A 24,314-nucleotide genomic window follows, 5' to 3' on the forward strand; every position below is an offset into this window, starting at 1 on the left:
CACTTGAAAATAATCAAATATTAAAAAAACTGACTTATCCACCTGCTTAATAAATGAAGCAAATGTTATCAGAAATCACATTAACACACACGCACACAAAATGATAATGTTCTTGGTTCATAGTGAGTTAAGCAATGTGAGAAGGAAGAACTAGCATTATCTTTATGTTCTCTTTTTTTATTCAACCATTTAACCGACGATAATTAACGTCTTCTAGCAGCAGTTTCTCTTTGACAGTTAAAGAAGATGGCACCAACAGGCAAACCAAGTTCATTTTCTTGAGCAAACATTCTCGTGTTGAATCTGTCCCTAGAAGACGGACAACTCACTGTTTGTCTTCTATTCTGCTTAAAAAGCAAGAACACATACCTATATATGAACAACACCTTATTAGTTAAATCAAATATATGATGCATAATAATATAAAAAATGTAAATATACCTATGGATACCAATGTTTGGTTTAGGCATCTTGTAGCTTACCAACTCTTTTCCTGACAAAATAAATAGACAATTCAACGAAAGATGTGTCTTTAGACTCTCATGATATTCTAGCCCTGATACGGTATTTTTAAGTGGTTGAAACAAGATAGACTAGTAAACCAAAGATGTGTCTTAAGACTTTCATGATATTCTAGCCTTGATGCGGTTTTTTCAAGTGGTTGAAACAAGATATAATCCATATAATTTTCACTACTATTAAGATGGTGTAACGATGATCCTTTATTATTAATAAATTCATGTAAATGCAACTATGTTGTTGTTTAGGTGGTACATGTTCTTTCAAGTTTATAAGCTAGTTCATATACACATTTATGTATGTATATGGGAAAAGTTAGGGGGCACATTTTGGTAATTGAGAGACCGTAAATAAACTTCTACCTAAATGTATTTGTTTATATTAATATATCAAATATCCTAAACTTGTTATATTTAAAATTTCTATTGTTAAAAATCTTTTGAATATTGGTTTCTTTACCATGAGATCGGCCTATAAAAAAGTGGTAAACCACACTATCGAAATGGTAACTGAACCTGTATGAAGTTTTTAGGACAAAACTAAGAGCATCTTCAATGTATATGTAACACCCAATTCCTAGGTACTTTTAATCCTTGGCTAAAGTATACTTTTTTTTTCAAAAATGGTCCTACATGGTGCATAGGAGGTTTTCTACGCATGGCGTAGAGAGGGAAGTGGGCGCGGGTCTTTTAAACCTTATGCGAGGAGTACCCTTGTATACGTAACACATAGTTGTGCTGATGCAAAACCCTAATTTTTAGGTTTGAGACCCTATTTAAAGACCTTAACTCCCTTGAGGTCCTGCCCATAATCAGCCTTCACTCTCCCAAGCAATCTTTTCAAAACCTTAATCCCTTATGATATTTTTTTGAGCTTTTTGAGTGTCTTTTTGGTGCATCTTAAAGAATGAGAGGTCCAAGATTGAAGATTGTTGAAGCCAAAGCTTGTGGATCTAGTATCTACATTTCGTTTCTCAACTCGAGGAGGTAAAAAGCTTGTAACTTGTTGGTTCATGTGCTAAACCTCTTTAGATAATAGATTTCCATGCACTTTTTGTCCTATAACCTTGAGTCTTGTGAGTATGAGCTACTCTAGAGCTTAAGGTTATCATTTCTTGTTTGTTCTAAGGATCTTATGGCATGAAAATGGGATATTGATGGTTATTTTTCACCCATGCAAGGGTTTGAGGTCATTAGAGGATGTTATGAAACTAGGGTTTAGTCTTGAGATCCATTAAGTCATGAAAACGCATAAAGTTGGTAACTTTATCCTGCATACATTTATTAGGACAAGATCTGAGTAATAGATGGTTGGTCTTTATGGATTAAGAGCTAAAAATGGAAATGGATTTACAACATAGTACACAGGGCGTACTCTAAGTACACAAGATGTACTCTAAGTACACATGTCATACCACTATGTAAGGCATAAGTCGACGGGATGTTGATTATTGACTTTTGACCAGTTTGAACCTTGGTCAATTGTGAGGGATTGGGGTCTTAGAAGGGAAAAATGGTCTTTTTCCTAAATAAGGATTAGCATCAGCTTTTGGACCCGTTGAGTAGGATGCTACCTTAATTGCTAATTAGGGTTTGTTTTGGTTATGTTTAGTGTGAGGAGCCTTTGTAGTTGCAACTTGAGTGTGAGTTTTACCTTGTCTATCAATTTGGTGAATCTTCTCAATGTACTTGTGGGTTGAAGGAACTAATGTTGGCCCAATGGATTGTGTAGAATGCTAGATGTCTTTATGATACTTACATGGATGACCCCGGGGTAGCTCGTGACATTTATATGAAAGACCATGGGGGTAGTACATGACAATTTCATGAAAGACCATGGGGGTAGCCCATGATACTTGGATGTGAGACCATGGGGTAGCCTACGACATTTCAAGGAAAGACCACGGGGTAGCCCATGAAATTTGGTTGTAAGACCCTAGGAGTAGCCCATTGCATTCCAGGGAAAATACCATGGGGGTAGCCCATGACAATTATGTATGGTATGTGGTATTTAGGAGAACTCATTAAGGTTCGTGCTTATGGTTTTGTGGTTTAAATTTTTTAGGCACTTCCAGTTCTATAACATACCGATGATAAGGTACTTCTAATTTTAACCCTATAATTGAATTATATTGCATTTTGGTCCCTAAGTAGAAGTAAGTGTGCAATGGAAGCCCTAGTGGCATTTTCGTAATTTGGGATGGGGAGTATGCCATGCATACGTGCCAAACATCAAAACCTAATTTTTAGGGTTTGACTCATATTTAACTCCATTATAGCCTCATTTTCCTTCTCCTCACAAGCCTCCACCCTCTTGAAATGTTTTTGCAACCTAATCCCTCTTGTGAAGCATTTATAAGCTTGAGTGTATATGTATTGTGCTTTTGAAGAAAAAGAAGGAGGGAAGAGTAGACCACCTTGAAGGAGTGAAGCTCTCTTATCCAGGACCACACTACCTTTTAGCACCATTTTGAGGTATCAAGTTCTAAACTTGGTTTAGTTTCTTATAGATCTTGTTTTGGGCTTTGTTTTAGGTTCTTTTGTCCTAAATGTGGTGTTTCAAGATCAAAGCATGTTATTGACCCATTGAGTTGTCCTTTCAGACCCTAGGAGGGGACTTAAGTCATAAAAATGGGTTTTAAATGGTTGGTTTTGTTCCACGCATCATTTAGTAGGTCTTAATGGATTAAGAAGTTGAGTTAAGCTCTTAATGGGCATTCAAAGTCATAAAGTTGGAAACTTTATGACTCTTAGCCATGGATCTAAAAAATAGGCGTGAGTGCTGAATCCATTAAGCACTTAATGAGTTTTGGAGCAACTGGGAGTACGCCCCGTGTACTTGGACTACCCCCAACGTATGAGGTCAACCACCCCGATGGTGGTCAACATGCGAGTACACCCAGCGTGCCTTCGGAGTACACCTCACGTACTCATTCTGAGCTGAATCGGCTGGGTTGACTCAGTTGGTTTGACCATTTTGACTTTGACTTTGACCAATTTTGACCTAATGGTATTTTGGGTATTTTTGGATTTTGATGGTGATTGATCATTTGGTTGGATAGGTGGCAGTTAGAGCTGAGATTCAGAGTTTGGACCTCATCAGCTACTATTCAGTCTGTAAGGTGAGTCCTTCCTCACTGTACTTACAGCTTGAAGGTGTTGGAATAGTGTCTAAGGCTGCAACTATATTAGGCAAGTATTTGACCCGGTTGTGCATGGTCCTTTTGGGTTGCCTTCACCATAGCAACTTGATAGGATGATTTATTAAGAGAGAATAAATATTATTAATATATTATGAGAATAATATAAAGAATAATAATATTGTTATTTGATTAATATACGTCATAAATTAATTGGTATTAATTTGGTGACTTAAAGAGATTAATTAAATAAGAGGGTATAAACTGTCAATTGTTTGATAGTTAAACTTTAGACTGTAAATCCTTATTGGATAGGGATTGGACGAATTCTAGAGCTAAGGATAGCTCAAAATCGTCCAAGGCTATCTATGGTATGGATTTGGATTGCTTTAAGGGAAGATTATCCAATTAGGGTTTAAGCTGTAACCCTTAAGGAGTCTACAAGTATAAATAGACCCTATGGCAAAGGGAAATCGGCACTTCATCTAAAGTAGAGAACCCCTGGCCGAATTCCCTCCCCTCTCCTCTCTCCCAAATCATCCTCCTTGCTATTTGGTGTTTGTAAGCCATTAGAGGAGTGACAATTGTGACTCTAGAGCTCCAAGACAACAAGATCAAACAAGAGATTCAAAGGTATGATTCTAGATATGATTTAGTATTGTTATTACACCTAATTAGTCATTAGAAGTCTTGGATTCAAAGCATGTTTAATTAGAAAGCCTAGATCCAAGCATTAGGGTTTTTGCATGCGCACATAGGAAAGTTCTTATGGCTAAAACCCATTAGAAGGCACCAAGGCCGACCCATTAGTTTGATATCTTGTTATTCACTGATATGATGAGCATGGAATAGATAAGCATGATTATGCTAGTTGTCGATATGCTAGTCTGGTAGATCTGTAAGACAACCTGTGATTCTATCTGTATGTTTGTCTCTATATGTTGTTATCTATTATATATCGACATATTGTGTTAGGTTGAGGTCATATTGCTTCGTGCAATAGCCAACAAACCCTGGAGCATTCCAGTTATGAGTTGAGGGTCGGGTAGGGCATACCAGACTTATACTGAGGGCTCAGGAGCATTCCAGATACGAGATAAGGATCGGGTGGTATGCCAGACTCATACTAAGGGCTTAAGGGTAAATCAGTCTAATGACTTATTTGGTCAGGGAGCAAGCCATACATAAGTTGTGGGCCCCGAGGGCAAGCTAGACTTATGTTGTAGGCTCAGGGGTAATCCAGTCTTTTAGCTATAGACCCAGTACATGTTGTTATTGTATATGTTATCTGCTTATGTGTTGGTACTTTAGGGGAACTCACTAAGCGTTGGCTTAAAGTTTTGGGTTATGTTTCAGGTACTTCGGATGACCGTGGGAAATGGAAGGTGTGACCGTACACATCCTCTTATTTATGACTTATGGTTTTGGGAGACTCTGATGTTTGAAAATGTTTTGAAGACAATGATTGTAAACAATTTATAAATTTGGGTTGGTTTAAACTTTTTAAATTTCTTGTGATTTTTATGAGTGTTACAAGTTCGAAAAGGAAGGGCCCGGTGTGATCGCACAACATCTCCATCATGATTCCATATTTATGTCTATTTTACTCTAATTATTTTGATACACTGTATTGTGGTTGATTTCGAGACACCCAATGTAAGGATTTTGTGTTTTTAAAAATGAAATATTTTATCACTACTTTGTAGTATGTTACAAGTTGGTAGTAGAGCCTTGGTTTGAGAGATTCTGGCATACTCACAAGTATGTCGGAACTCAAATTGAGGAAATGACAATCTTTCAAAATAAAAATGAGTTTTCTAAAAAGGTTTTACTAAAAAAAACAAAGGGGTGAGATGTGTGTAATCATTCGAGCTCAAGTAAGTAATTCCTAAAATACCCATACCAAAGTATTATGACTAGTGTTCTTGATATGTGAATTGTATGCTAGAGTAGGGCTAAGGATACTTTCAGAATTATATGCAAGAATTTCTTGATTTGCGTCATGCCTTATAGCCTAGGAGGATGGGATGTTATGTATTGCTTGGATTGGATATCAGCTTAGTTAATTGCTAAGTGTATGCTTTAAAAATTATATACAATTAGGATCATATAGTCCTAGAATGATTGACTTGACCATATTTCCTGTTCCTTGTTTGGTTGTGGGCTTAGGGTAGAATCATTTATTTGACAATCTATATGGTCCCATTTTGTGTATAATTTGCATGCATATGGAAACCAACAGTGTTGGTAGAGGTTCCTAGTATTGTAGAGGCTGGTGGGTCGACGATTTCTAAGAGAGCCTAAGGAGTGTCATAGTGGGATACGTATGCTGCTTAGCATAGAGATTGTGTTTTGGTTTTAGTAAGGGTGACTTAGAGAATTCAAGTGGTTCTTGAGAAAAATACGGATAAGTGTAGAAGGTAGTATTAGTCCTATACCACTGAAATCACAGGATCTGTAGTTAATTCAAGGATTGTCTCGAAGATTCTAAGGAACTTGATGAGTAAGAATTCCCTTGAGTTTAATCTAACCGTTTGAATTTTTGTGTTTCTATATGGTAGCCACTCGAGGAGGAGTTTCTGGTTCTGGTGCAGAACCGATCGATGAGCGGTTGTGCGAGTTTATCACATCATAGATTACTTATGGTATTATGGAGGCCACCCCGGTTATCTTCGGTACCATCAAGGAGGGCATCATAAAGCTTTTGGATGAGCGTCTCAGGGCCTTTCGGGCTGAGATTACGGTTAGACAGTTAGGGGTACAGACTCTCTCATTCAGGTAGTTTAAGGCTTGTGGATCCTCGAAGTTCTTTGGGGCTAAGGACCCAATTGCTAGCGTCGATGGATCATCGACATGGAGAATTCTTAGACAACGAGCTTCTACCCTGAGGGGTCGAAGGTGGGGTTCGCATCCTGCCTTTTGAGGGATCGAGCTTGCGACTAGTGGGAGGAGGTTGGTCACATTGTGGGATCTGCGGGTGTGTAAACCATGACATTGGAGGATTTTTTGTCAAGATTTCAAGCTAAGTTTTCACTGGCGATTGAGGTGCTGCAGCTGGTGAGGGAGTTCCAGTACCTTCGTCAGACTACTGAGACTGTGGCGGAGATCACCGCCAAGTTCCGGGAGAGAGCTTTGTTGGTCCCGTAGTATGTGGTGGATGAGGAGATGAAGAAAACAAGATACCATGACATATTGAGAGATGACATCCATGATTTTGTGAGTCCGTCGGGTTGTAAAACCCTAAAGGATATGATATCAACGGCCCGGGAACGGGAAATTGATTTGGTGAATATTAAGAAGCGAAAGCCATCTTAGGTTCAGTTAGCGGAGGGCTCCGAGAAAAAGCCCAAGGTGTTTGAAATATGATCTAGAGGCCAACAAAGTCATAGTTGATGCGGAAAGTATGAGAAACCGCATGATGAGGTATGTCGAGTCAGTGGTGCGGGTTGCTATAGGTGCGACAAGACTGGTCACATGAGTAGAGACTGTCCCCAGATATCGAATCTGATTTGCTTCCATTGCAATTAGACGAGCCATTAGAAGGCAGAGTGCCCTAGATTGTTAAGAGGAGCATTGACAGTGCCTATATCAGACCCTTTGAGGATCACTGATGGCTACCAGGGAAAGGTATAGGCACCTGTGGTGAGGAGAAGGGCGTTCCAGTTTACGACCGAGAATATGTGGGTAGTACCTGATGTGGTCACTAGTATGTTTCCTTCAATTATCCTATATTGTTTTCTTTATCTATGCTTATGTTTCATCTGATTGTGTATAGGGACTTTCTTAGTCAATGGTATGACAACTCACGTCGTGTTCGATTCAGGTGCTACCTGATATTTTTTTATCTCTTGCACTTAACAATAGGTTTAGGTGATGCTCACGAGTTTTGGGATTGTCCATTGGAGGTAGAGATTGTTGATAAACATTTAGTGAGTGATTCGAGGGTGTGTTCAGAGCATGTTCAACAAGAGATATTCTATTGATTTGGTTTCGGATCCTTTGATAGGGTAGGAGGTTATCATAGGGATGGATTGGTTGGGTCCCAATGTGTCCATGATAGACTATGAGCACTAGTTAATGAGAGTTCAAACCCTAAGCGGGGGTGAACTGGTTATTCATGGCGAGGGAGCTCATCGTGGACCGACTATCTGTTCTGTAGCGAGTGCTAGGAGATACCCACGTCAGGGTTCTTCTGGATTTTTGGCCTATGTGGCAGATACTTTAGATGGGGGCACGATGACTTTGAGTGAGGTACCCATTCTTCAGGATTTTCCTGATGTGTTTTTTGAAGATTCGCCTGGAGTGCCTCCCGAGAGGTAGGTTAATTTTCGGATTGATTTAGTTCCCGGTGCGACTCTGATAGCCAAAGCACCATATCAATTAGTACCATCGGAGATGCATGAGTTGTCTACGCAACTTCAACAGCTGCTAGAAAAAGTGGTTTATCATACCAAGTAGTTCACTATGGGGAGCACCGATCATGTTCATGAAAAAGAAGGACGGTTTACACAGGATGTGCATTGACTATCGAGAGTTGAATAAGCTAATAGTGAAGAACCGTTACCCACTCTAGAGGTTTGATGACTTATTTGACCAACTTTAGGGTGCATCTTGGTTCTTTAAGATTGATTTGCGGTCCGGTTATCATCAGATGAGGGTCAGAGAGGAGGATGTGCCAAAGAGGACCTTCAAAACTTGTTATGGTCATTACAAATTCGTGGTGATGCCACTCAGGCTCACTAATGCACCGACAATGTTCATGAATCTCATGAATCGAGTATGCAGATCGATATTGGATCAGTCAGTGATTGTTTTTATCGATGATATTCTGGTCTACTCTAAGACCAAGGAGTAGCACGTGGAGCACTTGCAATAAGTTTTGAAGACCTAGAGGAGGGAACAGTTTTATGCCAAATTCTCCAAATGCGAGTTCTAGTTATGTGAGGTACAATTATTGGGGCACATCATCAACCAAAAGGGTATATTGGTCGATCCGAACAAGATTGAGGCGATGATGAGGTGGGAGGTTCCGAGGACGCCATCTAGGATTTAGATTTTTATTGGTCTAGCGGGTTATTATCGGAGGTTTATCCATGCATCCAACGAAGAAGAATGTCACTTTCTGTTGGGGGACCGATCAACAAGCAGGCTTTGAGACACTGAGATAAAGATTATACGAGGCCCCAATTCTCACTCTTCCCGAGGCCATGAATGATTTTGGGGCTTATTATGATGCGTCTATATCAGGATTGGGAGTTGTACTCATACTGAGAGGTCATGTGATTGCTTACACTTTGAGGCAGCTGAAGCCTCATGAGGAGAATTACTCTACACCCAATTTGGAGTTAGGGGCTATGGTTTTTGCCCTCAAGATATGGAGACAGTACTTGTATGGTTTTAGGAGCACTATTTACCCTGACCATAAGAGCCTGAGATATCTGATGGACCATTCGAATCTGAATATGAGGCGGCGGAGATGGTTAGATGTGGTGAAGTATCATGACTGTGAGATTTTGTATAACCTTGGGAAGGCCAATGTTGTGGCTAATGTCTTTAGCTGCAAGGCAGTAAGTACACCTATTGGAGATATATGTTTGAGGATGGTTATTGTCTTGCCACTGTTGGAATTAATCAAGAAGGCGCAAGTGGAGGGGTTAAAGAGGGAAAATTGGAAGGAATAGAGGATTAGGCGTCAGAATCTATTGTTTACCATGGAATTTGGTGGGTTATTGACTCAGTGTGGCATGGTTTGGGTCCCAGTTGCTGGCGGGGTTAGGCAGACATTATTGGAAGAGGCACAAAATTCAAAATCTTCATTACATCCGAGAGCCACAAAGATGTACAATGACCTGGGGTTGGATTATTGGTGGCCCTATATGAAAAGGGAGGTGGCATGGTTTGTGGAACGATGTTTGACTTGCTGGAAAGTTAAGGCCGAACATCAGAGACCCCATGATAAAATGCAACAATTACCTATTCCCATGTGGAAATGGGAAGAGATCACTATTGATTGTATCACAAATTGTTGAGGACGTCATGTGGGGATAATTCTATTTGGGTTATCGTGGATAGATTGACTAAGAGTGCTTATTTCATACCTATTTTCGAGAGCATGTCTGCTAAGAAATTGGATGACATCTACATTAAGGAGGTGGTGATTCGACCTGGGGTGCCAGTTTCGGTAGTTTCAGATCGCGATGTTTGCTTCACCTCCAGGTTTAGGAGGAAATTTCATGAGGAGTTGGGTACTCATCTACATTTAGTACATCATACCACCCCAGACCAATGGATAGAGTGACTGGACAGTTCAGACGCTTGAAGATATGCTCAGGGTACGTGTGTTAGATTTTGGAAGGAGTTGGGATACTTATTTTCCACTAGATGAGTTCTCCTACAATAATAGCAACCTTGCCTGTATCGATTAACCACCCTTCGAGATGCTTTATGGGAGATGTCGAACTTCGGTTTGTTAGGGAGAGGTTGGACATCAAGTTATGGGAAGTACTGAGGTAGTACTAAAGACTACCAAGTTGATTCATTGGGTGTAAGGTCGTCTGCAGACCGCACAAAGTCGCCAAAAAAGTTATGCTGACAATTATCGATCAGACCTTGAGTTTCAGGTGGGAGACTATGTGCTTCTGAAGGTGTACCTTGGAAATGTGTCATTCGATTCTAGAAGCGGGGCAAGCTGGGCCCCTTGTATATTGGTCCTTTCAGGATTACCGCTTGGGCGGGCAAGGTTGCATACCAAATGGATCTGCCTGATGAGCTCAGTTAGATCCACAACACTTTCTATGTCTCTCAGTTATGGAAGTGTTTAGCCGATGACTCCGTATTGGTTCCCTTGGATGACATTTAGATTGATGAGTTCCTGAACTATGTAGAGAGACCAATCATAATTCTTGACAAAAAAGACAAAGACCCTGCGCAACAAAGTGGTGAATTTGGTGAAAGTGCAGTGGCAACACCGGAAGGTTTCAGAATGGACGTCGGAACCTGAGGAGGAGATTAGATAGCATTACCCGAGCTATTTGCAGCAGCGGACTTTGATGACGAAATCTTATTCAAGTGGGGGAGAGTTGTATCACCCGATTCCCAATTACTTTTCATCTTTGGCTATAGTATATGTGTGTGTATATATATATATATATATATATATATATATATATATTTGCAAAAATGGTCCTACACGGTGCTTAGGAGGTTTTCTACACAGGACGTAAAGAGGGAAGTAGCGGTGGGCCTTTTAAACCCTATGTGGGGCGTACCCTTGTATACAAAGCATGTAGGTGTGCTGATTCAAAACCCTATTTTTTAGGGTTGAGACCCTATTTAAAGACCTTAGCTCCCTTGAGGTCCTCCTTATAATTAGCCTCCACTCTCCCTAGCAATCTTTCCAAAACCCTAATCCCTTGTGAGCATGTTTTGAGATTTTTTTAGTGTCTTTTTGGTGCATCCAGAAGAATGAGAGGTCCAAGCTTGAAGATTATTGAAGCTAACCTTTTAGATCCAGTATCTACATTTCATTTCTCAACTCTAGGAGGTAAAAATCTGGTAACTTGTTGGTTTATGTGTTCGACCTCTTTAGATTATAGATTTCCATGCCCTGTTTTTCACATAACCTTGAGTCTTGTGAGTATGAGCTACTCCAGAGCTTGAGGTTATCATTCTTGTTTAATCTGAGGATCTTATGGCATAAAAATGGGATATTGATGGTTATTTTTCACCCATTCAAGGGTTTGAGGTTATTGGAGGATGTTATGAAACCAGGGTTTAGTCTTGAGCTCCATTAAGCCATGCAAAGGCATAAAGTTAATAACTTTATCACTCCATACGTTTATTAGGATAAGATATGAACAATAGATGGTTGGTCTTTATGGATTAAGATCTAAAAATGGAAATGGCTTTATATCGTAGTACGTAGGGTGTGGCATACCACTGCACATGGCGTAGATTCATTACGCAAGGCGTAAGTCAACTGGACGTTGACTGTTAACTTTTGACCAGTTTGACCCTTGGTCAACTGTGAAGGATTGTGGACTTGGATGGGCAAACTGGTCTTTTTATTAAATAAGGATTAACATTGGCTTTTGGACCCATTTAGTAGGATGCTACCTTAATTGCTAATTAGGGTTTGTTCTGGTTATGATTAGTGTGAGGATCCTTTGTAGCAGCAGCTCAAGTGTGATTTTTACTTGATTATTGATTGAGGTGAGTCTTCTCACTGTACTTGTGGGTCGAAGGCACAATGCCAACCCATTGAATTATATAGGATTCTAGTTCTCTTTGTGATACTTTTATAGAAGACCCCGAAGGTAGCCTGTGACATTTGTATGAAAGACCATGGGGGTAGCCCATATCAATTGCATGAAAGACCATGAGGGTAGCCCATGACACTTGGATGTTAAACTATGGAGGTAGCCCATAGAATTTCAAGGAAAGACCATGAGGGTTGACCATGGCACTTGGTTGTAAGACCTTGGGAGTAGCCATGACATTCTAGGAAAAAGACCATGTGAGTAGCACATGACAATTGTATATATGATATGTGGTATTTTGGGAAAATCTCTAAGTTTTGTGTTTACGGTTTTATGGTTTAATATTTTCGGGTACTTCCAGTTCGAAATTGAAGAACCTAATGTGATCGCGCAATATCTCCCTCATGATTCCGTATTTATGACTATTTTACTCTAATGATTTTGATACACTATATTGTGGTTGATTTTGAAACACTTAATTTATGAATTTGATGATTTTAAAAATGAAAAAATTTATCACTACTTTATGAGATGTTATAGCATAAATCTTTACAAAGACTTATTATATTTGCCAATAAGATTTTCCATTCACAAATTGATAATAGATCTTTAAAAAATCTTTTACCCCAATGCATATACATTTGTATAAGGTTTTTTTTTTTTTTTTTTTTAATTATTATTTAGAATGACTTATAGAATAAAAATCTTTTATTTTAAAAGTATTTAGCTAACATAATTCTTTAAATGACATAATTTAAAAGGTAAAAAAAAATTTCTTTCAAAAAGCTTGTATCGGAGATGCTCCATGCACAACTTTTAGTTTTTAATAATTTGATTCCATATACAAGTAAGAAGTGTTCGTTTTTAAGAGAAGCTTTGTTATGCAAACATGTTATTTCTAACACAATTAAAATGATTATTACCTTAAATCAATCATATTATCTTCAAAATTGTATATAACAGATGTCCAATCAATTGGGAAAATTATACCATGATTATATTACAGATTTTAGATAGTCTAAAAAAATCTGATTCATTTTATCAAAATGATATTTTCAATGGTATAAATTGGGAAAATTATACCATCAATTTCAGAAGTCTAAAAAAATCTGATTCATTTAATAAAAATGATATTTTCAATGGAAAAATCAGGATTTCATAAAATTAAACAAATTTATAACTTGATTGCTTAAAAGGGTTTGAATACCATAGATAAAACAACAATAAAAACTTAAGCTACTCTTTAGTTATATTGACCCGATTATTTTAACTAAAACTAACTGCTTTTTAGTATCATTGAAAATCTTTAACATAATGTAATAAAATTAAAATATAAATGTTTATAACTCTTAGAAAATTAAAATAACATAAGTAAAAGAGTAAAATAACAATTTCTTATTGAGATTACTTATTCTAATTTCTTTTATCCTATTTGTCCACGTGATATAGACGCACCATACTATGCAGTAGCTTGAACTGTCAAGTTCATTGACCATGGGAAGCACCACATCGTTTGGTGTTTTCCCACGTGGGTGGTAGAGATGCAGGGGAAATCCACCTCAGGTAACTACATTCATTCTATTTTCTCTCCTAGTTTAATGGCTATTTTGTTGTTTACGCTCTATTTTAACTTTCAAATCCACATAACCTTTTATTAATTTCCAATACGTTTTCACTAAAATGGATTCAAACAATTCACTCAACATCATAACAAGATCCAACTGAAACAAAAACATGCGATTCAAGTTACACAAATGTACGTGTAGGGTTAGGTATGAACGACGATGATAAACTTTGATATGGTTATGATGTTGTGCCTAAGGCCTATCTCCATGGCCAGAATTTTGTGACACAACTTTGCGACAGTACCACTATCTTTAATCAAACGTATCGATAATTTTAGTTGTAGGATCTTTTGGGTTAGTTTTTAGCACCAAATACTTCTATATTTTTAGCATTTCTTTTACTATTTAAATTTAATGTAATTGCATTATGAAACCGGGGAATAATTATTAGTAAATCATCTTTGTTTTTGTTTTTGTTTTTTTTGGAAAATTAGCCATCTCGAATCGACTTTATCTTTAAGATTGACCATCTCGAATCAGTCTATATCAAACTTTAGCTCGAAAAAATAGTCTGTCTGATAAATAGGGATACCACAAAAGATAGCAACGAACTTCAAAAAGTATAACTTGAACTTTTTCATGTATTTGCAATTTGAGAAAAACAATTTGGCTAAGAACGATTACGCGTGTGAAGAAAAAAAAATCCACGACAAAAACGGAAATTTGCGAAAAACAATATAACTACGCTTGTTTTATTTATTGATATGTTTTAGTTTTATAGTGTTTTTTTATTATGTAATGTCTTTTATTTATTTTAAAGTAATGAAGTATTTTTTTTATTAAATTTCATATTAATAAATTAATTAATTTAAAATAAAATAAAAGATGTGTGAAAATGAAAGGCGACCATCTATAAGGTGCGGAGAGAATAAAAAAATAAATTAACGTGACACTTCGCAACTCATAAGTGAAAAATGTGAGAACTATACATCTTTATTTTTATAGAGTTATAGCTGGTCAAAACAATATTGTAAACAGTGCACTTTCCTTTTATAGAGCTTTTATATTCGTCGGCTAGTTTGATTAATAAAATCTTTATGTTCATTTTTATTAGGTAGACAAAAATAGGGGTGTTCGTTTGGATGGATCGATTCGATCTGATCCAATTAAGTAAATTAAAATTGATTTTGATTTTCAAAATATGGATTCGAATGGTTCAAACTAAATTAAAATCCGATCTGATCCAGTCCAATTACAATTCGGTTTAGATCGGTTTTATAATTCAGTTTTGAAAAATTAAAACATTTTAAAACGACATATGATTAAAAAATATTATCCAATTTTTAAGAAGAATCAAAAACAAAATATTTAGTTGTGATTTAAAATTTATAAACAACTGTTCAGAAAATATATTATAGTTTAATAATTAATAATAAAAAATTCAAGCTTAAAAAAATAATTAATAAATAAATTTTTTTGAGAAAAAAATGCATATTTATGTTTTTTATTAGGTGAAATTTTTTGAACTTATTTAAAAAAAATTATAAAATCAACAGATTATTATAGATATATTAAAATAAATAAATAATAAATTGTTATTTTGTTTTTTTAAACTATTCGGTTATGATTATATAAACCAAAACCAATCCGAAATCAAAAATAATAATTCGATTTTGTTGAAAACCAATCCAAAAATCTAAATATCCGAACCAAATAATTTAATCTAAATTATCCAATTGAAAATTTCAGTTTTATCCAAACAATGAACAGTCCTAAGCAAAAAGATAATGGCATTTTCCTTTTATGGGACGTTACTATATTTTTTAATAAATAAATGATAACTTAAATATTCTATTAAAAATTTTTGATTTATTTTTTTTATAGATATAAAATGATGATATATATAACAAAGGTGTAAAATATACCAAAATGTGTCATATTATTCATACAAAGTGGACTTCTTTGTCAAAATGAATACTAGAATACCTAATTTTTTTGGGACGTCGTTAAATGAGCCAAACAAAAGTACATACACGTTAACAAAAAGATATGAAATTGATGATATTGTAGTTGTAAATAATTTATAAAAGAGTAAATTAAAATGTAATACGAAGAATAGGATGAAATATGAATGGGTAGGGATGATTGAATGAAGGAAAATAAAGACATACCAAAAGAGGAGTCAGTGGTGCCTGGAATATCTGTAACCATCCTGAAAAAGAAACAAGAAAAGAGTGGCAATTGTCACTTCAATGTTAAATCTCTCGCATTTGCTTGTTTTTATTATTATTATTATTATTATTATTATTATTATTATTATTATTATTTTACTACAAGTGGCATCTTGCTTCCCAATAGTCAATGGTCTTCGGGTTCATAAAAAGAATGTACAACTTTTTATTTATATGAATACTAGATGAGTGACCCCGCTTTGCGGGGTCCAGATGTGTGAACTCTTTTTCGTCGATTGTTTGTAAAATGTCGTTTCTACATGATGGAAATCTAGACTAAACGTGTTTCTTGATATTAATTGGCAAGAGTAATAAGTACTTAAAAAGAATGGGTCGGGAGGGGTATTAGAATCTGAAATTGTCCATACCAACCAATCCCTAAATCACTGCAGACTGCTTAATGTCAATCCACCAGTTGTAGTTACAATACAGCACCAATAACCCTAGGATTACAATATCCTAATAAACGAACTCTAAAAGTAGTCTAAACTAATGAATGAAAGTTCATTGCTAACATGTGCATTTAATGTCCTGCATAGCCTTCAATCCGTGAGTATCTACACAAAAAAAAAAAAAAAAAAAAAGAATTAAGTATCAAATGCAAGAAAAAAATCTAATCAAAACCTAAAAAATCATAGAAGTTTCATATGTTGTTCCTAATCTAACCATGTTCACCTCTTATATCATGTTTCAATAATAATTTGCCCTAATGTGAAAATCAACAAATGAGGAAAGTAAAAAAGTTCACTTACTTCTTCTTCCTAAGTTTTTCTATGTCCAGGAGATGGTGGGACAAATTCCAGCCTTTACTATCTTCTTTAACGACTCCAACCTCATGAGAAATGGCTTATATTTATGGAATCCGTAACATCATTTAAGTAAAATAAATCAGAAAATAAAGACTAATTTTAAGATCATTTTGGATAGTGTCAGACTTATTGTATCAATCCAACACCCTCCATACACTTTCTTCATAGAGAAATCTTATTACATTATGGACAAAAAATATTACAGCAATTAATATATTAAAACGATTTAGACAAAAAAAAAATTATGCAAAAAATGCACGTGGATAATACCAGATTAGGTGGTTTTGGTTGCCTAAAAAGTCCATGATGGTAACTGATATCATCATAGATTGAGAAGAATACCAAAATCTGAACATCACAAAAGGATTATTTTGTATAAAGTTTTTACCAAGCAGGGGTAAAATGGACAAAACAGCAGAAAGCACTTCAGACAACAGCCATACTGTAAATATGAAAAATGATTTATTTTATCGTGTTAAAAAGCAACATACTTTCCTTTTTTCTGTTTCTTTATGACTTCATGCAAAAAAGGGAAACTTTCTTCCCTTTTTGCGTTCGACTGCAGTGTTTTAATTAGAAAAATATTTAAAAGTACAATGTTATAATTAGATAGATTTTTCAAAGCTCAATACCAAGTAGAAGAAATCATTATGACCCAAATGGCCAAATTAACAACTTCTTTTACAATCACATTTAGACGGATTTTAGTATAAATTCCTTGATAAAAAGCTCATTAAATAAATGAAATAACTAAATTAGCTGACATTATATACTAACTAATATAGGAAAAGAACTTGGTAAATCAAACAAACAGTTTAACCAAGAAGTGTAGATTCAAAAACCTAAATTAAAAACAACCGAACATATTTTCCTATTTTTATAGCGAATTATATCGATCTTTTTTTCATTAAAAAATTACTAATTGATGAGTTTATATAATTAATATAAAGAGTTAATTGAGACCATTTAAATCTGAAAAAGCTGAAGGTTGTCTGCAGTTTTATGTAACCTGCAATGGCAACCAACTTGGCAATAAAGCAAGGAACACAAGTAATTATAAAAAATTCAACAACATATATGTATATGTATTCCCCCATTACCCACTTATCCTCTGTCAAGACCAACTTTCTTTATCAATTTATAAATGTTTTTTTTTTAACTTCACTTTTTCACCTAAACTTCACAAAGTGTAAGAAAAAGTCACCCATACGGTGGGTACATGACAGAAGGTGGTGGTGGAGGTGGCGGAGGAGGAGCAAGTGGTGGTGCTACACCACTGTAATATGATGATGCACCTTGGCCCATTGTATTTGTCCCTTGAAATGCAATATTCCCATGTTGATTCCTTCCTGGGGTTTCGATCAAAACACATTATATTAAATTATTTCTCTTTCTTTACAGAAAACATATTAAATAATTTAGTTTTGTTTTAAAAGATTATGACAAAAACCTTGAGGAGAAGCTCAAGAACGACCAATAGATGCGATATTACAGTTACCTCTTCCTCAATCCATCATAGGGTTGGGGTCTTCACAAGCCCTTTCTGTTGATCCAGGGTCCCAATAAGTAACAGGAAATAGCAACAAACTTTACAAAAAATACAATGCCAGACCTATGAAAATGCTCAAGTAAAAAAATAAAAATTTAAGCAATTGATAAACAAATCAATTAGAATAGTACATGTGGTTATTGGGAAACAAAGAAATTACACATCATTAATAACAAAAAAAAAAAATGAATTAGAAGTTAGTAACACACTTCTATGATACCGCACACTCCTTAATAAGGATATTTTGGTCAAACTTTGAATCGGCTGCATGAAATGATTCCAAATTACAGATACCTTCAAAAGTTAGTAATTGACATTACAGATACAAATCAAGGAAGGAAGGGCATATTAGGAAATATTATATTTTGGTTAGATTTTGGATGATGTAGCCCTTCAAATATCGAACCAGCGTTATAATATTTTTATAAGAAAAAGAACAAATATCCATTATTATATATCATTCACATACATGAAATTAGAATTACAATTTAAAAATTACCTGATATGCAAAGTAGGAAACATTTTTTTGCCAACTTTGATGTTGTAAAAGCTATATGGGTGACAATTTCAATAACCTATTGCTGGACCTACAATTTATAATAGAAAAACAATAGACAAATAACAAACTGTAGTCTAATAACGTATACATAAATGAAAAGAATCTAATAAGCTATTAGATATACATAAATGAAAAGAATCTAATAAGCTATTAGATGATTAGGATAAGACAGTGAGATAACAAATATAAATTCAAGCTCCTCCACTCTTTGCTTCCCGAGTGGTAGATAAGGGTAAAATCAGAAATTAAGCAGTCTGCAGTGATTTAGGTCCAGTTAGTACCTTGCCATTGAACCACCTGTGATTTTCAACGAAGGTAGTGCTAACGGAAATGGTGGTAGTTGCACAAAGGCATAGGTAGTGCCATTAAACCTATGCAAAAGCCAACAGGATTATACCAAATGGTCATCAGAAACACGTAAATGAAAACCAATCCACAGAACCCACATGAAATTAGTCAAAGCAATTATTGTTTTTAAAATATATTAAAGATAACAAATACAAAAGTCTTGACACTAATTTTACTTAAAGCAACTATTGTTTTAAAAATATATTTAAAAAGTAGGTTAGTACTCTTGGGCTTGGTTTACTTGAAAAATATAAGCGAAGCAGGGATCCATCCATGTAGTTAAATCCATGTAGTTAAATGTAGGAGAAGAAGTTGAGGTTAGTAGCCATAGAAATGGGCTTGTGTTTTTCTCAATCGAGCATAAAGGAGATGAAGTGGCCGAAGTTTACTCAGTTGCCCCGAAATTATGGTGCCCTTTGTTGTAGGTATAAAGTAAGAGTTATCAATTAGGAACCTCTTGTTCTCCCTGAGAAGAAAAAAAATCAAAAGAAAATAAAGATGAAGAGTATATTGATAAAATGCAAAACAATCATCCCATATTTCTAGAGTGACACTAACGTTTGTAGCAAATAAAAAAAATCAATGAATACATACCTCTGCTATACGAATCGAGCATATTTTCACGTTAACATGCTCGTATCTACGCCACTGACTGAGAAATTGTGACTAAAATTTTGGAGGCAATCATCGATTGATCATAACACGGTAACACCGGTCGTCCCATTAGAGCCCTAGCACCATAGGAGGGTGCACAGCTATAATCGACGGTGAGGAGGCAGGGTCCGGGTCAAGCGACCTTTTCCTTTCTTTTTGCCTCTATCGATCTGTTATTTGATTGGAAGCAAGAGGATACTAAAGGAAGGCGGTATTGTGTGTGTTGAAAGAACGATTTTGATGTTGAATGAAAGTCAAGCCAAACCACGAAACGTGTTGCGAATTTCATGGACAAACGGTAAGACATCGTCGTTTCTTCCACTGTCGATGAGCTTAGGGCTTTTTTGGTAGCGGTGGTTATCCTGTCAACTGATTGAGAAGAAGAAGAATTAGACGGTGTTGCGAGAGAAGCGAAGAAAACGTGGAGGAACTACTAACGGCGAGAAAACTTGATTCACTTTTGCCTTTTACAAACCCATCCACCCAGCGACATATAGTCGTGGAGATACTATAGAATGTTGGTGGTGTGGTAGTGATGCCGACCGGATTTTTCCAAAGAATATGAGGATTGCGAGAAGCAGAAAGAAGGTGAAGTCGATAAAGAGGCGGTGAAGATGGTCGAGCCGATACGATACAATATATGGAATCTTGAGGTCTCTAACAAAAACGGTGAAAAAGAATAACACCGATCCAAACGTGATTGGGCCACAAAACGGTGAAGCCAAATAAAAATACACGTGTCCACCTCCAATCTAGATAATGCCATAACCCTTTGTAAAAGAAACCCACAAAACATCTGCAAGTTACTTTGTAAAAGAAACCCACAAAACATCTGCAAGTTACCAACCATAAATAGACAGGGGACCAATTCTGCCAAAACATTAAGAAGATTACTGTAGCTAACGGAAGAGAAATTTAATATATAGTATAATGATAACAATAACTTTGACTAGTTATCTATGTTCTATTTCTTTTATCCAATCCCAAAAAAAATATGTTTATATAAGGTGCAAAGATATAATGGGTTTATGACGAATAAAGAAAAAAGAAAAGCTTTTAAAATTATAAATATAATAAAAATTAAATTGAAAATAGAAATATTGTTATAAAATTCATTATTAATATTAAAAAACATAAATATTGTCAAAACATTATAAAAAACAACTAATTAAAAAAATATATATTTTTATTTAGATAAATTAGTTTTTTTCTAAATAATTATACTATATATTTTTTTAAAATTTTGGATTTCTTAAAGACATGGACCGCACATGTTTGCCACCATTTGGACTGACATATATGTTGGTAGAATCATATTGATCTTTTTGGTTCCGAACACTTAAATTAGGTTATAATAAACTAATAAGTTAAAATAAATTAATTTATTCAAAAAAGTATTTATTTAAGTGGATAGACACAAGCTAGTTTGTTCAATCTAAACATTCAAATTATCTTATAGTAATAATCACTAACAAACATATTATAAAAGCAAACCTAAAAATCTATAAACTTCGTAATTTTGAAGTACGATACAAAGTTCATACACATTTTTTTTAAAGGGGACGAATTTATAAAAATTTGTAGGGAAAATGACATAAAAGCCCTTAAGTTTTCATAAAAATGTCGGTTTTACCCTTGGACGTGTTTTATGTCTAGTAAAGCCTGAAGTTTTGTTTAATTTGTTCATTTTTACCCTTGTAACCGGTTTCCAGGTAGGCCTGACAATGGAGGGGGTTTTGACCCTGATCCGATCCAAACCCTTAACAATTATATGGGTTTGGAGCATAATTTTTGATCCGTTTACCCGTTAACGACCCGTACCCGCTAATCTTTTTATTAAAAGGGTCGGGTATGGATCATCACCGACCCGCTCCGTTTATAACCCGCCCCGTATAAATTTTAGAAATATAAATTTATATTTTATATTTCTTAAAGTTTACATTAATTTCCAATTAGAAGTCCAAAGAGAAAAGTCCAAAGACTAAATTGGTTTTACATAAGACTCTGAGGACTCACCTTCTAGACTTCCAGTCTTCTCCCAAGAGTCATGATTTCATTTCATTTATATTTCATCATGTAATCACCAATTTCATTTATAAAACAATAATGTCATTTATCAACCAGAAGAAAGTTTGTAATTGTTATTCTCTATCAATGCAATCGATGGTTAAAAACCAATCGGAAGTAACTAAAATAATGATTTTAATTCCAATAGAAAGCCTCGAGTACATAATGTGTTTTATAAATCAAAACTTATTTTTATTTAATAAATGTGATTTTATGATTTAAGTAAAATATGTTTGATTATTCAAAAAACATACGGGTTACGGGGCGGGTTTAGATATCTGTTGATTCAGTGGATAAGGGTATGAGTTTGATTATTCAAAACCCTACGGGTTACGGAGTGGGTTTGGATCAGATTCTGAAATATGTTAAAAATGTTTGGATAAATGTCGATTCGCTCCAAATCCGCCCCATTGTCAGGTCTATTTCCAGGAAACCTACCGGTTACCTAATGCCAGTAAAGCCCTTGAATTTTCAAAAATATTCGGATTTACCCTTAAGTTTTTCAAAAATGTTCGGATTTACCCTTACCTTGCTTGTTATTTTGATTATTATTATTATTATTATTATTATTATTATTATTATTATTATTATTAATACAATTTTAATTGAATAAAAATATTTTATACATACATTTTTAAATGTATAAAGATATTTCATACGTTTTTAATATATTTTTATACATATTATTATTTTTATTATTATTATTATTATTATTATTAATACATTTTTAAATGTATAAAAATATTTCATACACATATTTTTAAACGTATACAAATATTTTTACTAATATAAATATATATACTTGTATTTAATATTTATATATACATTTGATAGCCTATGTAAACTTATAGAAATGTATTTATACATATTTATATGGTTTTTGCAAAATCAGTCATTGACGATATTTTTTACTTTATCAAGCTTTTTCTGTTCGATTCAAAAATTATAGATGAAGATTTAGGTTTTCAAATGTATATAAATACTAAATACAAGTACATATATTTTTAAAAATATATCTATATTAGTAAAAAATATTTTTATACATTTAAAAATGTGTGTATGAAATATTTTTATACATTTAAAAATGTATGTATAAAATATTTTTATACAATTAAAAATGTAATAATAATAATAATAATAATAATAATAATAATAATAATAATAATAATAATAGCAATCAAGGTAAGGGTAAATCCGAACATTTTTGAAAAACTTAAGGGTAAATCCAAATATTTTTGCAAATTCAAGGGTTTTACTGACATTAGGTAACCGGTTACCTAGAAACCGGCTATAAGGGTAAAAATGAACAAATTAAACAAAACTTCGAGCTTTACTAGACATAAAACACGTCCAAGGGTAAAACCGATATTTTTGTGAAAACTTAAAGGTTTTTATGTAATTTTCCCATATTTGTAAGATAACATTACAAAGAAGTTAAAACAAGGGTTATATTTTGAAGCTAATTAATCCAATTAAGTTTAAATATTCTACATCTTGTAATTAAATCTAAAAGTACGATCGAGTTATTATGTTTTTTTAATGAAATGTCTTCTGTGGTTTTCTTGGTTGAAAAGAGTGGTGTTCCGAAACCTCCATAGCATCCAAAAAATCGTGAGAACAGTAACAGCTAAAATTTTCCTTTGAAGACAAATAAGAAGAAGATCTAAATTCTCATTGTAACATCCATAGCATCCAAAAAATCATGAGAACAGTAACAGCTAAAATTTTCCTTTGAAGACAAATAAGAAGAAGATCTAAATTCTCATTGTAACATCTAAAATTTCCTTTGAAGACAAATAAGAAGAAGATCTAAATTCTCATAACAATATCAAAAAAAGGGAAATTGAAAGAAGCCTTGTTTGTGACAACCCGATATTTCAACTCTTTGTAACGACCAAAATGGGTCAAGTATTGTAACCACTTCTGAGTAATAAAAGTTACTTTCATAATAAAATGTATAAATAAGTTCTACTTAATTTCCTTCTATGATTAAATGTCTTTGAACCATGATCGTACATGAAAAGAACGCTCAAATCCGACTTCATATAGCAAAGTTATGATTTTTCCAAGTTCGGCTTAGCAACAGACAGCTAAAAACTCGAATCAGAGATCGAGCGACTTTTGGCCGGAATGACCTAAACGAGAATCGAAGGTCTCGACAATGGTATTCCAGCGGTAAAAAGTCTGGCAAAAACCGACATCAGATAAAGAAGTTATGAATTTTCAAAGAAATTCCTTAAACACGATGGGTTTTTAATAAATAATAAAAAAAAATTCGGAGTTTGCCGACGGAGTCTAAACGAAAGTTGTAGAGCGTGGTCTCACCTACGCGAGGATATAAAGACCATCGAAAACGGAGTTCGTATGAAGAAGATATGAATTTTTGAAGTTTATTAAATAAATTAATTATTTATTTTAATCAAAATTCGGATATTATCCGAAGGGGAGTCAGCGTCCTCATCCGAGGTACGCACTGCGTACTCCTGTACGCCCTGCGTAACCGAGAGGATTGGCCTCTGATCGTCCACGTCGCGCTATCCGAAAAAACCGACCCGTCCGACCCGTCCGAAGCCCCGACCCGTCCGACCGGCCGTCCCATCCGACCCGCCGTCCCAT

General features: G+C 34.8%; 1 protein-coding gene and 1 long non-coding RNA gene across 12 annotated transcripts in view; both read right to left on the reverse strand.

Annotated features, from left to right (window-relative positions):
* Positions 1–203: 203 nt before the first annotated feature.
* Positions 204–24,314, reverse strand: part of LOC111886026 (CEN-like protein 2) — a 61,261-nt gene continuing 37,150 nt past the window's right edge. The window contains exons 3-5 of the mRNA XM_023882266.2: positions 15,653–15,693; positions 442–493; positions 204–369 (exon numbers count right to left, since the gene is read on the reverse strand). Of these exons, the coding sequence (XP_023738034.1) occupies positions 204–369; positions 442–493; positions 15,653–15,693 (259 nt within the window). The remainder of the gene's footprint in view (positions 370–441; positions 494–15,652; positions 15,694–24,314) is intronic.
* Positions 15,987–20,324, reverse strand: LOC111886020 (uncharacterized). Of its 11 annotated transcripts, none has more exons than XR_008232059.1 (6): positions 19,572–20,322; positions 18,911–19,443; positions 18,570–18,657; positions 17,972–18,364; positions 16,465–17,870; positions 15,987–16,269 (listed from the first exon to the last, which is right to left on the reverse strand). It is a non-coding gene; the product is annotated as an uncharacterized LOC111886020 (long non-coding RNA). The 11 variants fall into 11 exon arrangements; XR_008232061.1 differs by having other exon boundaries at positions 17,972–18,064; positions 18,280–18,364; positions 18,570–19,443; positions 19,572–20,321; XR_008232060.1 differs by having other exon boundaries at positions 17,972–18,064; positions 19,572–20,319.

This window comes from Lactuca sativa, chromosome 1 (assembly GCF_002870075.4).
Source record: "Lactuca sativa cultivar Salinas chromosome 1, Lsat_Salinas_v11, whole genome shotgun sequence".
Taxonomy (NCBI): Eukaryota; Viridiplantae; Streptophyta; class Magnoliopsida; order Asterales; family Asteraceae; genus Lactuca; species Lactuca sativa.